The sequence below is a fragment of the Trachypithecus francoisi genome, unplaced genomic scaffold (assembly GCF_009764315.1).
Source record: "Trachypithecus francoisi isolate TF-2019V2 unplaced genomic scaffold, Tfra_2.0 Lachesis_group13, whole genome shotgun sequence".
NCBI classification, from domain to species: domain Eukaryota; kingdom Metazoa; phylum Chordata; class Mammalia; order Primates; family Cercopithecidae; genus Trachypithecus; species Trachypithecus francoisi.
Genome location: NW_022681458.1, coordinates 69099933 through 69116651, shown reverse-complemented (window position 1 = coordinate 69116651; position 16719 = coordinate 69099933). Strand labels below are relative to the sequence as shown.

Sequence of the window (16719 nt, the reverse complement as noted above, 5' to 3'; positions counted from 1 at the left end):
CCAACATGCTCTAAGTATAAATAACTAGCCACTCAGATTTTTCATTCTTCTGGTCATAAATTGATCCCCTTGGAAAAATGATTCTTAAAGGAGAGAAAACTCAAGGGGAAAAATAAGTATATATGGTCTAACTTTCATGTATATGGGAGTGGAAATCTCAACCAAGTTTTTCAGCTACATCCATGATGCTTTGCCAAGCTCACTGGAGTTAAACCTGTACTCATACACCCTAGATTACTAGTTTCTTTGGTATTCAGTTGGAACTTAATTTTTTATGGTTTCAGTAAAACATTCAAGTAATTGGATAGTTCCATTTACAAATAGCCAGTTCCCACATGGCACGGTGTATCACAGAGTAGCAGTGATTCTGTGAAGAATGTGGCTAGTTGCCTCCTGTGAAGTGGTGACATCCTGGAGAAGTGTGCTTCTCAGAGGTCAGCCTTTTTCTGGCACCCTTAGGTCAGTGTCAGTTGTGACTGATCTTACCTCAGTTCATCCGTATTCCCTGGGCTTGTTCCGCAGTGTAAGGCTTAGATGGATTCATATTGATCTTATCCTGCTTCAGACCTCTACCTTTGTTTTGGAAAGAATTTCTCTCCTCCTCCTTCTTCCCTGACCCTGGGATTCAGAGGAACCCAGTACTGGAGGTCCCAAATACACTCCCCTCAGTCTTCCAAGAAACCTAGGCAGCATTTCCAAATCAGGATTTGCTTCAGAACCCTCTGGGGTACTTGTAAAAATTACACACCTTACGTCTTACATGACTTGGTTGAAATCTTTCCAGCTACAAAAGGTATAATGGAATAACCAGAAACTATTTACTCACTTATTCAACAAATGCATTTTTAATGGAGAAGCTGCATAACTATGTACCTGGCTGTGTAGTAGGTGTTAGAGTCCAGATGTAAACAGAACTGAGTTTTGACTTTAGGGAATTTATAGTCTGGTGGGAATTAAGTGGGAAAGATCAATAGGTGAAGAAAGGTGCTGTGGCACAGAAGAGGGAGCATTTAACTGTGCTCGGGAAACTCAAAGAGGTGATCAGGGATAGAAGCTCACTGGGCAGAGAAGAGTGTTTGAAGCAGAGACACTAGTCTGTGTAGAAGTGTGGAGATGTGAGAGGTCAATGTATATTGGGAAATGCAGGCAGTTCCTCGTGTGTATGGGAAATGAGATGACATCAAGTCAAAGTGGCTATAAGTGGTAAATGAATAACACAAGAAACTTTCCTGGAATTAGAACACTTGAGTTACAGATTGAAAGAGTTCACTGAGTGTCCTATCAGTGAATGAAAAAGACGCATTCCTAAACGTATCCTATTAAAATTCAGGATTCCTGGGATCAATAGAGGATCCTAAAAGCTTTCAGAGAGGAAAAAATAATATAAAAATGGTTAATAATCAGTAACATCCGACTGCTCAGTAGCCACATTAGAAACTAGGAGAAAATGAAGTAATACTTTCAAAATTATATGGAAAATTTTTTCCTACCTAGAATTGTATGCCCAACCAGGCTACCAGTCAAGACATTTTAAGATATACAGATTCTCACAAAATTCTATTCTGTGTGCTCTATTCAGGTAGCTAATGGGAGATATGTGTTGTCAAAACAAGGGAACAAAACAAGAAAGGGAAGACAGGAAATCCAAAGACAAAGTTCTCACAGACGAAAAAAGGTGAAGGAAATTCTTAGGATGGTAGCCAACAGGAGTCCCAGTCCAAGTCAGGCCTAGAGAGCAACCATTCCAGCCAGACTGAATGAGGATGAAGGGTCAAGAAGGAGTGTCTCTAAAAAAAAAAAAAAAAAAAAGAACCAAAGAGTAAAAAAAAGAGAGAAATTACTTGCCTTAATTTTACTGAGAGAAGTTTTGCAGCTTCTGGGAGAGATTAATGAGGTGGATGTGTTAGGAGTGTAAAAAGCTAAGCAAACAACAAAAAAAAGCAAAAACAGGGCAACTAATAATTCTAAGAGAATCAAAAAGTTATACAAGAAAGGAAATGTAATTATTGAATCCTCCATGGCACTGCTGGGAATAATGTTTACTTTGTTGAATTACTGTAAATACTGACTATTAACTTAACCAAATGTTACAGTATGGTTGGAAGCTGGGAGGTTTGGTCAAGTGTGCCATGTTTATATGCATGGAGGTAGAGGGTGATATATGAGAACTAAATTCTTGTCTTCCACAGGAGAGGTTAATAGATAATATCTAAAATGGAAAATCAAGAAATAGTAATATAAGCACATTCTTTAGAAATACAGAGTTCAGGCCGGGCGCGGTGGCTCAAGCCTGTAATCCCAGCACTTTGGGAGGCCGAGACGGGCGGATCACGAGGTCAGGAGATCGAGACCATCCTGGCGAACACAGTGAAACCCCGTCTCTACTAAAAATACAAAAAACTAGCCGGGCGAGGTGGCGGGCGCCTGTAGTCCCAGCTACTCGGGAGGCTGAGGCAGGAGAATGGCGTAAACCCGGGAGGCGGAGCTTGCAGTGAGCTGAGATCCGGCCACTGCACTCCAGCCTGGGCGACAGAGCAAGACTCCGTCTCAACAAAAAAAAAAAAAAAAAAAAGAAATACAGAGTTCAGTGCCAGAAGAAAATGCTAAGGGAGTTGAAATTAGTTGTGTCTAGAGAGTGGGAATTGGGTATGGGGAAGCAAGAAGCTTCTATTTTTTATGATAAGTTTTGTAGTTCAATTTCATTGTAATGCTTTTATAAAAATAATTAACAAAAATGTAAACCTAGTGTCTGTAATGCTGAGGGAACCTTGCAAATGGTGTTTGACATTTGGTTGAACAAACTTTTTAGCTTGCATACTGTATATACCTACCCTTGGCAACATCCCCAAATTTTATCCACATTTTGTTCTTTTCCATGTTTAACTAAATAGGAATTACAAAATGTTGGTAATGTAAACTATTGATTCACATATGTTTATAGACTATATTTGGATACTATGATCTTTCCCTCACTCATATTTTTATGTGGAGTGTATCTTCTAAACTTTAGAGGATGAACAAATAACCCTTCCTCTTTCTCGCCTTCTCCCCAAAGTAGAGTAGCGTTTGACTTCGTGTGAGAAATGAGCATTCTTCAGTGACCTGATTTTCCTGAAATGGGATGGCTAGCCAGCTGCGTGCTAAGATCTTTGAGCTGCCTGTGCACTTTACTCAGCAGAGTCTCAGGCTTTTTATGGAGAAATGTTGCCAGTTTATATGAATACAAACCAACCCCTTCTACCTTTTTATTTAAAAAAAAAAAAAAAAAAAAAAAAAACTCAACAGAAGAATGGAAAGAGTAGTAAAATGCCCAGATACTTGTCACCTAGATGGGCCAGTTCTTAACATTTTGGCACACTTGCTTTCTCTCTCCCTCCCTCTATTCCCATGTACTTTTTTGGGTGTGTGTGTCGGGGAACAGGGATGAGGACTGAACCATTTTAAAGTAAATTATACACATCATACTTTAAAATGTCTACATGCATTTCCCAAGCAATACATCCAAGGACATCCATCTATAAAACAAAAATACCATTATTTACCATGGATGAATTAATATAGTCTAATGTATAGTTAATATTTAGATTTCCCTAATATCCTAATAATATTTTCTATAGTTTTTTAAATCCAGAATCCAGTGATCATAAATTATATTTAGTCATTGTGTTTCTTTTTTTTTTTTTTTTTTTTTTGAGATGGAGTTTTGCTCTTTGCCTAGGCTGGAGTGCAGTGGCACTATCTCAGCTCACTGCAACCTCCGCCTCCTGGGTTCAGGCAATTCTTGTGTCTCAGCCTCCCAAGTAGCTGGAATTACAGGTGCCTGCTACCACACCCGGCTAAGAGACAGGGATTTGCCATGTTGGCCAGGCTGGTCTCGAACTCCTGACCTCAAGTGATCCACCTGCCTCGGCCTCCCAAAGTTTGTAATCCCAAACTGGGATTACAGACATGAGCCACCACACCCAGCCTAGTCATTGTGTTTCTTTAAGTTTTCCTTATGCTAGAAGTTTCTCTGCAAAAAAAAACAAAAACAAAAAAAAACAGAAAACAAAAAAAACCTTTCATGACGTTCACAATTATGAGAAGCTAGACCAGATGTTTTGTAGGATGTCCTAGAAATATAAATTTGTCTTTTTGCTCCCTTGTAAGGTTCTGGTGTTTGCTTTTTGCAAGACTATGTGCACCACCTTTTTTATCCACCATTTTAAAAGTTTTTATGTAGGCTCAAAATTTTAGCCCAATTTTAGTTCAGTTTTTGTGTTTGTAAGTCTCACTAATCTATGGTTTGGCATAGGGTGTTAAGAATGGCCACTTACCTGGAGAATAGTAAAACTCTTTAGACCATAGGAAAGATCACTAGAATAATCTCTGGGAGGGGGTAATACGTTTCTCTGGAAACAAGCATAATATTTTTTAACGTCCTTGGCAGTATTCTTTGGATGACTTAATATATTGTAATCAAGGGCAAATTTTTCTACTCTTTAAGTTTTGTTACAATATAGAGTCCAGGGAGCCACTTCTGGCAAACACTTGACCAGCTTTTCTGTTATCCCTAAGTTGAAAGTTTGTTTTTGGAGTCTAAACATTGATTGTGTGTTCGGTTTGCAGCCCTTTGGCTGTCCGTGTACAAGGATGCTCAGCGGCTTAGGCTGTGTATATTTTGTGTGAAGTGAGCGCAGCGTGGAGAGGTGGCATGCCTCAGATGCCAGGGGAGCTATGCAAGCTTGCTGTGGAAAGCATGCTTCCCGCCTGTCAGGGCTTCCTGGTAGGAGACCTGGTGACACAGTAGCCTTTCGGCAGAGCTCCTCGGGATGGGTAGGAAGTGCTGCTGCAGGTTTTGTCAGGGGGAAATCTGAGCCATTTCTCTGTGGACAGCTGTGATTCAAAGTCTGGGCAGGTTGTTGTTGAATTTTGCGTGGGCTGCCAGGGTGAGTGTTTTCATTTCGATTTGTTTATAATCTTGCTTTTCTTCTTCCTAAGTAACCATGACTTTCTGGAAGTTTCACAGGACTCGTTCGTGATATATTATCTAAAGTAGGATTCAGAGGATTTAGCCTAATATATTTATAATTCAGCTTTTCTTTTTCTTTCTTTCTGCAGATTTTGTGGAAGTATAATACTTTGTCATTATGAGATGTCGTCTCTCGGTGCCTCCTTTGTGCAAATTAAATTTGATGACTTGCAGTTTTTTGAAAACTGCGGTGGAGGAAGTTTCGGGAGTGTTTATCGAGCCAAATGGATATCACAGGACAAGGAGGTGGCTGTAAAGAAGCTCCTCAAAATAGAGAAAGAGGTAAGGTCTTTTCCAGCTGACAGAAACAGTCACGATACCACTTATGTAAACTTTTTCAACCTCGAGTTAGAGGGTCACAGAGTTGCAAGGGACCTAGCAAGGCCTTTGGGGCTGATCCACGAGGCCGTTCCCAATTTCCATTCTGGGAGCCCCATAAATAGAAATTATTGCAGCGTGTGCTTTAGGGTTGAGTTCTACTAGGGGTCAGCTGAAGTAAGAGGATTTCTTTCCAGGGCATGAAAGACCGAATGTTCTCTGAGCTCTCCTGGAGGCAGAGGTGAGATTTCAGACCTTCCCAGGGTTCAAACGTTTCTCTTCCCTAGGGCAGCCAAGAGGGGTCGGTAAAGAGTAATGTGTAAAGTTTTTATACCCTTTCCATTTTCTCTGCTTGAACTTCTGGTCATCAGCAATTGTCTTTTAAAAGATAAAAGGCACATTTTTTTTAACTGAAATATGCAGTACCTGTTTCCTGGATTTCACCTCTACTTAAGGCTAACAGTGATGGGCTTTGTATTATATAGAAGTAATAGGTGCCAGAGAGCTGCCCTCCTAGTAAAATCAGAAAAGGGTCTTGGCTTTCGGAGCCTGGGATTTATGCTGGTCCTAGATGAGTTCAGAGCTCTTAGAACTTTCATCCTTATCAGGAATGAGATATAACATGGTTGTCACATTCAGTTTGGTACCATGAGAATAAAACTAATTGCAGAGCTGACCTGCAGGGACTCAGCAGCATTGATAACTTCAGTAGTGACCCTCTGGAGCTGGTTTTGGTCATTTCTATTTACGTCCTGTTTTGGCTAATTATTGTTCAATATCTTTTTAAAGTGAACTTTCCCATAAATATCCTTTAATCTCCCTGAATGATTTCATTTTTTTCATTAACTGCTGCCAGTGAACCATAGCAATTGATTAGAGAAGGAAACCCAAATGGTAGCACTTTGTGGGTTTCCTCCCAGCAGTGCTATGTAATTGTGTGATCACCAGCTGTGTTTCCAATTGTTGAAGTCAGGTTAGAAGGACTGAAATATCTCTACCTTGGTGTATCTATAGGTTTTTGGAAGGTGTTAAGAAATGAGGGCTTTTAAAGCCCATCCGTACACAAAACAGAAGGGTACTGGGTATAAGAAAGTCACTTTCCCTTGCCCCCATTTCTCAATCAACAAAAATTTTTTATAGTAGCCAAGTACTAAATCCATGTCTTACCTTGGACTGAATCTAGCCCTTTTAGCTGATCAATTCATTAAGTCCTTTATAGGAAGCATTATTGTCCCTGTTTTATAGATTGGGAAATAGAGCTTTATAGATTGCGTTTTATAGATCGTGAAATGTATTAAGCTGCCCCAGGAGGGGCAAATGAAATCCAGGAGGCTAGAACCCCTGTTCTTTAGTTTTTAACTTTGAAACCTCTAATTGACCAGGTACGAAGAGAAAACTAAACCTGCTCCATCCATTTATAGTCAGTTATTTATATATATGCTAATATTTTAAGCTTTAGATTATACAACTTTAGTAAAAGGAACATGTTCTTATATGATTGTTCGGTGTTAGAAAGATTTTATGAGACATGAAACAGATTTTGATAGGAAAATATTATTGTAACCCATTTACTCCACTCCCCCCTACCCAAGTATACCTACATAATACCTTTTCTTCTATTCTTGGGAGAGCCAGGAAAATGACATAGCAAAGTACAGGAGTGAAAGCAGGAATTGGACACTGCCAAATTCTGCTTTTGTGCAGGTATTTAACATGAATGTAGATAATTCAGAAATTGAATTGATTCCAGTAAACTGTAAGAGCATAACTCATAAACTTTTAAGTAGGAAAAACAAAACCTCCACTTTTGCTTTGGGGCTTAGTCAGTGATTATGAGTGATAAAGAGGCACAGTAAATTATGGCAAAGGATCCCCATTTGTACTAAAACAACATGAGTTTAAGACGTAAAAAGTTATGGCGAGGAGTTGACAGTTACTAACAAGGAAATATACATTTCTTATGTAAATAATTGTTATGCTTTATGAAATGTGTGTTGGCTTCTGGCTAGGTGTTTTCTAAGTGATAAGATAAAGGTAATAAGCCCTGGATTTTTTCCAAATTTATAGATCCAGTTCCATGTCACTTGGTTGTTTTTTGCCAATGAGTTTTAGAGGCAATGGAACACTTAATAAAATGTTTGCTGCTCATTTCATGTGACTCTTTAAGAATTACTTAATATTAGACTAAATATATGTTCTATAAACTTAGCAAAATGTGGAGAAAATATATACCAAATTCTAACTTTGTTTATGTGAGTGGAGAAAGGAAGACTATTTACTTTCACTTTATTTGCAGACCTCTAGTGTGGTGAGTATGTACTACTTTTCTGTTTTAGTGGTTATAATATTACTTTATTTAAAAACAAAAAAGAAAGACTGTATTTACTTAAAATCTCTGTAGCTCTTTAAAACTTTATTTAAAAAAAAATTTTAAACATAGAGAACAATGAAAAGAATACTACCATGAACTCTAGTACATTATATTCTTCCCCTAGACTCACCATTTAGTAATGTTTTACATTTGCTTTTTCTCTATGTGTTATTGATTTATATATATTCATATATATTGTATGATTTTTGCTGAACCATGAGAGTACATTACAGATGCCATGTACCTTTATCCCTAAATACTTCAGCATCTCCCAAAACACAACCACAGTACAATTAACAAATTCAAAAAATTTAACAATGATAACAGTAATGCTATTTGTTATACAGTCTATATTCACATTTGCCAACTTTTGCAATGCGAGCTTTTGATGGCAATTTTTCCAACCCAGGATCCAATCCAGGATCATATATTGCATGTCATCAACATGTCTGTTTAGCCTGGCTGAATCCGGAACCGTTTCTCTGCTTTTCTCTGTCTTTTAAGATGTAGACATTTTGGAAGAGTATAGGACAATTGTTTTGTAGAATGTCTCTCATTTGGGGGGGTGATTTCCTCCTCCAGCCCCCAGCCTAGTCAGAGTTCATGTAGTTTTGGGAGGAAAACTACATAGGTCATGTGTCCTTGGTGTGTCTTAATGGGTGTCTTGTGATGTTGGTTAGTCTCATTATTGGTGTTGTTAGTTTTGAATCCTTAGTTAAGAGGGGTTTACCCAATTTCTCCACAGTAAAAGAAAATACCTATTTTTCCTTTGTAATTAATAATTAAGCTATTGGTAGATACTTTGAAGCTAAGTAAACATCTTTCCTCAGCAAACATTTACTAATGTTTTTAGCATCCATTGATGATTCTTATTTGGATCAAATAGTATTATGATGGTTTACTGTGCAGAAAGTAAAAAGTTCTAGCACAAGTGAGTTTGCCCTTCTTTTTTCCTTTCTTCCTTTATTCATCCATCCATTCATGTAGTTATTGTTTTATTGTGTACTTAAAGACATTTTGGAATTCAGAATGTTATAATCCATTAGTGTTATTCATTTTCATGCTTAACTTATCCCAAATTTCTCAAATAAGAGCTCTTTCCAGCTGACTCTTGTGTCCTTTTGATATGTCACCAACATTTTTTGATGATTTTCTTACTTCAGGCACAAAAAGATGTACTAGGCTCATTTAGTTCCTGTCTCATTCCTGGAGTCAGCCATGTTTTCAAGAAGCCCTGAGTCAGTAGACCTGATTTTGGAGTATATTATTTAGGAGCCAAGATTTGGGTACTAGGATTGTTTACTTTAGACTTTTTAAAAAAGAACATTGTCTTTTTGGCAGAAATTATAGAGAAATTTTATTTATGAAAGCATTTAATTTGAAATGTAAACTCATGGCTCTGGTTAGCTAGCATCTGTGATACACTGCTATTAGGAATGTAAATTGGTAAACCTTTCTGGAGAAGAATTTAGCAAAATGTATCAAGAACCTTAAAATGTTTACTTCTTTGGGCCAGGAGTCTTACTCTGGGACTTTATCCTAAGGAAATAATCAGGGATGTGCAGAAAGATGGATATAGTTATAGGATTCTTCTCAGATGTATAACAAGGAAGAATTGGAAGTTGCAAACTATGTTGCAGCTATGTAATTGATTTCTCTTCCATTTGGAAGAACATTTAGAAAGCAAGGAAAATGTTCATTATATAGTGCTAAGTGGTGAAAGGAAGTTACAAAAACATTATATACAATATGATCCCAGATGTAGGTTTTATGTCTGTATGGTGCTTTTATTTTTCCTATACTGTACCTTATTTTTCATATTTTCCTATGATGATTTTACATTTCTTTTCCCCGCAGCATTTTATCGTGAAAAATTTCAAACATAAAGGTGAAAAGGTTTTGTAAATATTTGCATACCTACCATCTAGTGCCTATCATTAATTTAAATACTTGCTTTATAAGATGTGTATGCAGCTGTCTAACTTTCCATTTATTAATTCATTTTTGATATATTTCAAATAAGTTGCAGGCATCAGTGTGCTTCTCCTTAAACACTTCATTGTGTATATTTTTACTAGAGTTCAATATGTGTTTGCAGTTTTGTTTTCTTCTGGGGTAAAATTTACCTCAAGTTTTGAGAAATGTAAATACCACATGATCTACTTATTTACTTTTATAATCAGAAAAATTCAATTTAAAGACGTATAACTGTGACAATCTATATCACTTTCTTTCTTTCTTTCTTTTTTTTTTTTTGACACGGAGTCTTGCTCTGTTGCCCAGGCTGGAGTACAGTGGTGCCATCTCTGCTCACTGCAGCCTTTGCCTCCCGGATTCAAGCGATTCTCCTGCCTCAGCCTCCCAAGTAGCTGGGACTACAGGCACTTGCCACCAGGCCTGGGTAATTTTTTGTAGTTTTAGTAGAAACGGGATTTCACCGTGTTAGCCCCGATGGTCTCGATCTTCTGACCTCGTGATCCGCCCACCTCAGCCTCCCAAAGTGCTGGGATTACAGGCGTGAGCCACCACGCCTGGTCAATCTAGTGAATTGAATTTTGTAAACCTCCTTAGCATATCACACAACACTGTTTTCCACTCTCAATATGTGGCTGTAAAGTGTTTAATGTTTACTTTCATATCACTTTTCCATAGCAGTGCAAGACCTCAGTTTAGCTTGTTTACATTATTTGCAGATTTACTTATAGTGTACTATTTATTTCTGTTTTAAAAAGTGTTTGCAGTAGGAGAAAATCATATGATCTTCAGCATATACATCAAAGGTAAGAAAGGAAGCCACTGTTGTATCTTTTTGATGAATTCCAGATGAGCTGGGATCAAATTGAACTGCTTAGGCAGAAATTTGAGGGATGAGTAGAAGTGGCACAGAAAGACATTGTGACCGCAATGTCCTATTTACATCTACTGCCCAGAGGAGAACACTCCCAACATGACAGAGTTCATCAGCTTAAATGTTAACTTTTGAAAACAATTAATTGGCCTGGCGCAGTGGCTCATGCCTATAATCCCAACAATTTGGGAGGCCGAGGCGGGCAGATCACGAGGTCAAGAGATCGAAACCCCGTCTCTACTGAAAATACAAAAATTAGCCAGGCGTGGTGGTGGGCGCCTGTAGTCCCAGCTACTCGGGAGGCTGAGGCAGGAGAATTGCTTAAACCTAGGAAGTGGAGGTTGTAGTGAGCTGAGATGGCGCCGGTGCACTCCAGCCTGGGTGACAGAGCGAGACTCCATCTCAAAAACAAAACAAAAACAAAACATAATTAATCACAGCAACTTAATTGTGCTCTTGTGGTATATTTGATAATACATTGAACAAGATATGTCTATACATAGTATTTGTTCTCTGTCTGGAAAAGATGGGAACCTGACAGCCTTTATGTTAACTTGCAATCTGTTGATACTCAATTGATATTAGGAAACCATATTTAAGTATGAGATACGAAAGAAACACAATTCCTTTTTATTTTCTCAAAAGAATCAAAAGGAAATAGAATCCTTAAGAGGTAGTATACAAGGCCTTTTCTTCATCTGTCTTGGCTTTTGTAAGACACCATTACCCTTATTTTAAAAGTAAAAGCATCCTACCAAATTTCACTGCTTTAGAAATGTTGGAAGCCAGATAAATTCAAGTTTCAAATGTATTCCACATTATAAATATTTATAGATAAGGAGAGAAGATCAGTGTGTCAAACGGGTTATAATAACAGGAACTATCAATAATTTTTATATAAAGGGGAAAATATCTGTTTGAAATAGGAAATTTAATGTTGAAATTGACAGAGAACCAAGAGCAAAAAATAAAAAGCTTTTATTATACTCAGTTAATATGGTATTGTTTATTGATTTATGGAAGGCTAGTTCAATGTTATCATTTTATTAGCTCATGGGAGAGAGATGCTTCTTTTCTATGCAGTTCTATTGCTTTTTATTAATAAATTCTTTATATTTGTTTTAATTGTAAGTGCTATTTTAAATATTTCCCCCTGCCCCAAACCCAATAACAAGAATAATGCCACATTTACTTTCCTTGTAAATCCTCTCAATATTTAAGTGTATTGATGGGACCAATACAAATAACAATTAAGTATCTTAGATATTTGACAACTGCTATTGAGTTCTGGCATAGTTTCTGTAATAACTTGTCCAAAGTGGTGCTCAAGAGTGGCCACTGGTATTTTTAAGCATGGAGAGAGCTTTCTTAACTATACCAGAGCTAATGTTTTAAGTTGGTACAAGTTGAGCATCCCTAATCTGAAAATATGAAATTCAAAAGGCTCCAAAATCTCAAACTTTTTGAGAGTGGATGTGACACCACAAGTGGAAAATTTCACACCTGACCTCACGTGACAGGTCGCAGTCAAAACTTTGTTTCATGCCCAGCATTATTTAAAGTATTGTATAAAATTACCTCCAGGCATCAGACATAGATGAAACATAAATGATTTCATGTTTAGTCTTGGGTCCCATCCCCAAGATATCTCACTGTATATATGCAAATATTCCAAAATCTGATAAAATCCAAATACTTCTGGTCCCAGGCATTTTGGGAAAGAGATACTCAACCTGTACTTTCAAATGTACCCATTTATGGCTGAAGAATATTTGTTATAGCATCTCCACATGCCTAGTCTCTTCCCCTTCACTCAGAAGTCCCTTTGTGAGTTATTAAAATAAATAATCTCATATGAAATTTTTCTCTCCACAGTTAGAATTTACTCATTCTGGATTTTATCCTTTTAGGTGAGTGGTTCTCAAAATGTGGTCCCTGAACCAGCAGCATTAAGCATCACCTGGAAATTTGTTAGAAATACAAATTCTTGGGCCTCACCTCACGCCAAATGAGTCAGAAACTGGGAGGTAGCACTCAGCAATCTGTGTTTTAACCAGTTTTCTGGTTGTTTCTGATGTCCACTAGAGTTTGAGAACCTCTACTTATATTGTACCTAGTCGATCATATGCTAAATGTAGACAGTATAACTTCAGTTTGGAATTTTGGGTACCTTGTCAAAAGGTGGCGGAGAGGTTTTTGCTCTTAGAGGCCTTTGGGCTCTTAACTTCACCCATGTAGATGACCACCTATGCACATAATGAACCAAAGGCTGACTTAGGAATGGCAAATGTACATGAAACCTCAGGCAAATACTTTCAGATTCCAGCCCCTTCTCACACTGGTGCTAATCTGACTTTCCAGACTTTTTTTCCTTCCCTCCCTCCCTCCTTCCTTCCTTCCTTCTGTGGTTTTTTTGTTTGTTTGTTTGTTTTTGTTTTTTGTGTTTTTTGTTTTTTTTGAGGCAGGGTCTCCCTCTGTCCCCCAGGCTGGAGTATAGTGAGCTCACTCTAGCCTCGAACGCCTGGGCTCAAGCCATCCTCCCGGCTCAGTCTCCCAAGTGGCTGAGATTGCAGGTGCAAGCCCTCTCACTCAGCTATTTTATTTTGTCTTTGTTTATTTTCTGACACAATCTCTCCACTCCTGTCCAACTGTTCTTCTGTATTACTTTTTAAATTTCTGTAGCCTTGTTCACATTCTTTCCTTCACTTGTAATACCTTTGTCTTCCCTGTCTGGGCAGATCCTACCCATTCTTCAGCTATAATTATTTCCTTCTCTATGAAGCATTCTCAGTCATACAAGCATATTTTCTCTTTCTCTTCTGAATTTATACCACGTAATACCCATAGCACTAATTTGACCGATGGTTAAAACTGCCTGTGACTCTGTATTCCAGTGAGAAATTGTCACTGAATTTTTCATGTGAACATGCTATGTCTTCTCATCTGAAAAGCAGGGCTAATGATAGTACCCACATCATAGGCTTGTCGAGAGGACTGAGTGAGATCATGCATGTGAAATGTATGTAGAAGAGTGCTTGACTCATAGGAAGACTTGGATAACTGTTAACTATCACTCGCATCTTCACAACTGTACCCCACAGTCAAAACAGCAGCTAGATGTCATCTTTTGTGAAAATGTTAATTAGTTGCTATCTAGGCCTCATGCTGAGAAGGGATCAGATGCCACAAATACAGTGAGCAGCAAAGACAACCTGACAAGGCTCAGTGTGAATACCACGGGCAAGTGCATGTGTGGTACGTTTGATGTCCTGTCGTGAGCTCTCTGAGGGCAGGACTGTCTTTGTAGCTGATGCTGTCACCAAACAGGTCATGATCACTCTACCGCGTATGGCTACCGCTGTGAGCCTGAATTTGGTGAAGGGCTTTATACCTTGCCTTCTTCTTCTTCACAGTCACTTTATAAGATTATGATCTGCATTCAATGGAAACTAAGGCTCAGGGAAATTAAGCAGCCTGCCTAATATAAACAGCATCGTTCACGTGGGTCTTCCTTGCCAGCCGCACAACACCTGCCATTGCGCTTTGCTCCTAGTGAACATTGAAGTATTTGTTCCTTGTTACCTGGTATTGTGTGTCACGGTGGACATCCCTCTCATTCTTGTTCATCTAGGAAAGGTATCTCGTATTGACATGCCTACATTTTCTTCATTTACTCTGCTTTGAGCTGTGAAGAAGGTAGAACTGGTATGTCTTTACCGTGTCACTGGAAGTACAGTAACATACTTGCATTCACCTACATAGTAACAAACTCTTAGGTATTGCCCTTGCTCTAGGGTTCCTGATGTCTGGTTTTTATAAGTGCCCTTGCTTTTGTGCCTTTTAGACAGGCATGCCATTTCTGCTTAAGGAATTTTAAACATGTCACTGTGCAGTGCTTTAACATTGCGCCATATATATAAATCATCATTTTGAATTAGAGAGTAAGCAATTTAAAATAATGGATCATTTTATTTGATAATTAACATAGTCATCATCCAGAAGTGTATATTGAACAGCCATCCATCACTCTGCTCTTTTCTACCAGACATTTCTGTTACTGGGAGCTTGTAATCTAAGACACTCCAAGGTGAACTGCTGTAAAGGCAGTAGAGGAAATTGGACACATGTTGAGCAAATAAATGTATTAAATGAGTAGCATGTTTTACTGATATGTCTGAAGATAACTCAAACCTTAGGAGGAGAGTGGCTCTAAGAGCCACCAGAAAGTCTTCTCCTGGGACCAAGAGGAGTTTAGAAAATTACCTGAATTATAAATAATGTTCTTACCATGTTATGTGAAATGTAGTTACATTAAGAAAACACCACTGATTTTTTTTTAGATAATTAGTGTGACCATAAAAATGTTTTATTTGCAAGCCAAAGCACCTAATCCTTCTCATTTTTGCTTCTTAGTCTTTTCAAATTTAAAAAATCCTTTCAAAGCTTTGTTAGATTACATATTTACCTGTATGTGGAGGTTATTTTCGGTTTGCCTTATGAGAAACATTGCAACTGTTATTTCACCTTTTCATTAAAGTCTTATTGATCTTAGCATATTGAGCAATAAACATTTCAGTTAGTTAATATTTGTTCTATAGCCATGCTCAAAATATTATGCTGAAGTAAAACCAATTAATGTATTTCAGTAAAAATGTTATAGCCTGAGTAGCAGATGTTATACAAAGCTCAGCTCTTGCTGTTAGAAGAAAAATAATATATAGCATGAATTCAATTCCTGAGAAACTCAAAGCCTAATGTAGAGAATTGAGAAATTGAAAAATTGGAGGAGAGAAAAAGCAGCCCATAAGTATTTCAGATAGTTTCAAAATTGGTATGACTGGCTCTTAGTCTTCAAAAATAGAATTATCCATCAAGCTACCAATGAGTTTCTTCACAGAATTGGAAAAAACTGCTTTAAAGTTCATATGGAACCAAAAAAGAGCCCGCATTGCCAAGACAATCCTAAGTCAAAAGGACAAAGCTGGAGGCGTCACGCTACCTGACTTCAAACTATACTACAAGGCTACAGTAACCAAAACAGCATGGTACTGGTACCACAACAGAGATATAGACCAATGGAACAGAACAGAGTCCTCAGAATAATACCACACATCTACAGCCATCTGATCTTTGACAAACCTGAGAGAAACAAGAAATGGGGAAAGGATTCCCTATTTAATAATGGTGCTGGGAAAATTGGCTAGCCATAAGTAGAAAGCTGAAACTGGATCCTTTCCTTACCCCTTATACGAAAATTAATTCAAGATGGATTAGAGACTTAAATGTTAGACCTAATACCATAAAAACCCTAGAAGAAAATCTAGGTAGTACCATTCAGGACATAGGCATGGGCAAGGACTTCATGTCTAAAACACCAAAAGCAACGGCAGCAAAAGCAAAAATTGACACATGGGATCTCATTAAACTAAAGAGCTTTTGCACAGCTAAAGAAACTACCATCAGAGTGAACAGGCAACCTACAGAATGGGAAAAAATTTTTGCAACCTACTCATCTGACAAAGGCTAATATCCAGAATCTACAAAGAACTCAAACAAATATACAAGAAAAAACAAACAACCCCATCAAAAAGTGGGGAAAGGATATGAACAGACATTCTCAAAAGAGACATCCATACAGCCAACAGACACATGAAAAAATGCTCGTCATCACTCGCCATCAGAGAAATGCAAATCAAAACTACAATGAGATACCATCTCACACCAGTTAGAATGGCAATCATTAAGAAGTCAGGAAACAACAGGTGTTGGAGAGGATGTGGAGAAATAGGAACACTTTTACACTGTTGGTGGGATTGTAAACTAGTTCAACCATTATGGAAAACAGTATGGCGTTCCTCAAGGATCTAGAACTAGATGTACCATATGACCCAGCCATCCCACTACTGGGTATATACCCAAAGGATTATAAATTACTCTACTACAAAGACACATGCACACGTATGTTTATTGCGGCACTATTCACAATAGCAAAGACTTGGAATCAACCCAAATGTCCATCTGTGACAGACTGGATTAAGAAAATGTGGCACATATACACCATGGAATACTATGCAGCCATCAAAAGGATGAGTTTGCATCCTTTGTAGGGACATGGATGCAGCTGGAAACCATCATTCTTAGCAAACTATCACAAGAAGAGAAAACCAAACA

The 16719-nt window shown here is 38.0% G+C and overlaps 1 protein-coding gene across 4 annotated transcripts in view; it reads left to right on the top strand.

Annotated features, from left to right (window-relative positions):
* Nucleotides 1-16719, top strand: part of MAP3K20 (mitogen-activated protein kinase kinase kinase 20) — a 195867-nt gene that overhangs the window by 10968 nt on the left and 168180 nt on the right. For 3 of the 4 annotated variants that reach the window (XM_033231103.1, XM_033231102.1, XM_033231104.1), the window contains exon 2: nt 5101-5293. In XM_033231103.1, coding sequence (XP_033086994.1) covers nt 5135-5293 — 159 coding nt within the window. In that variant the 5' untranslated portion in view covers nt 5101-5134. Of the gene's footprint in view, nt 1-4623; nt 4929-5100; nt 5294-16719 lie in introns of those variants that run through there. The other variant, XM_033231101.1, reaches the window with a different exon arrangement.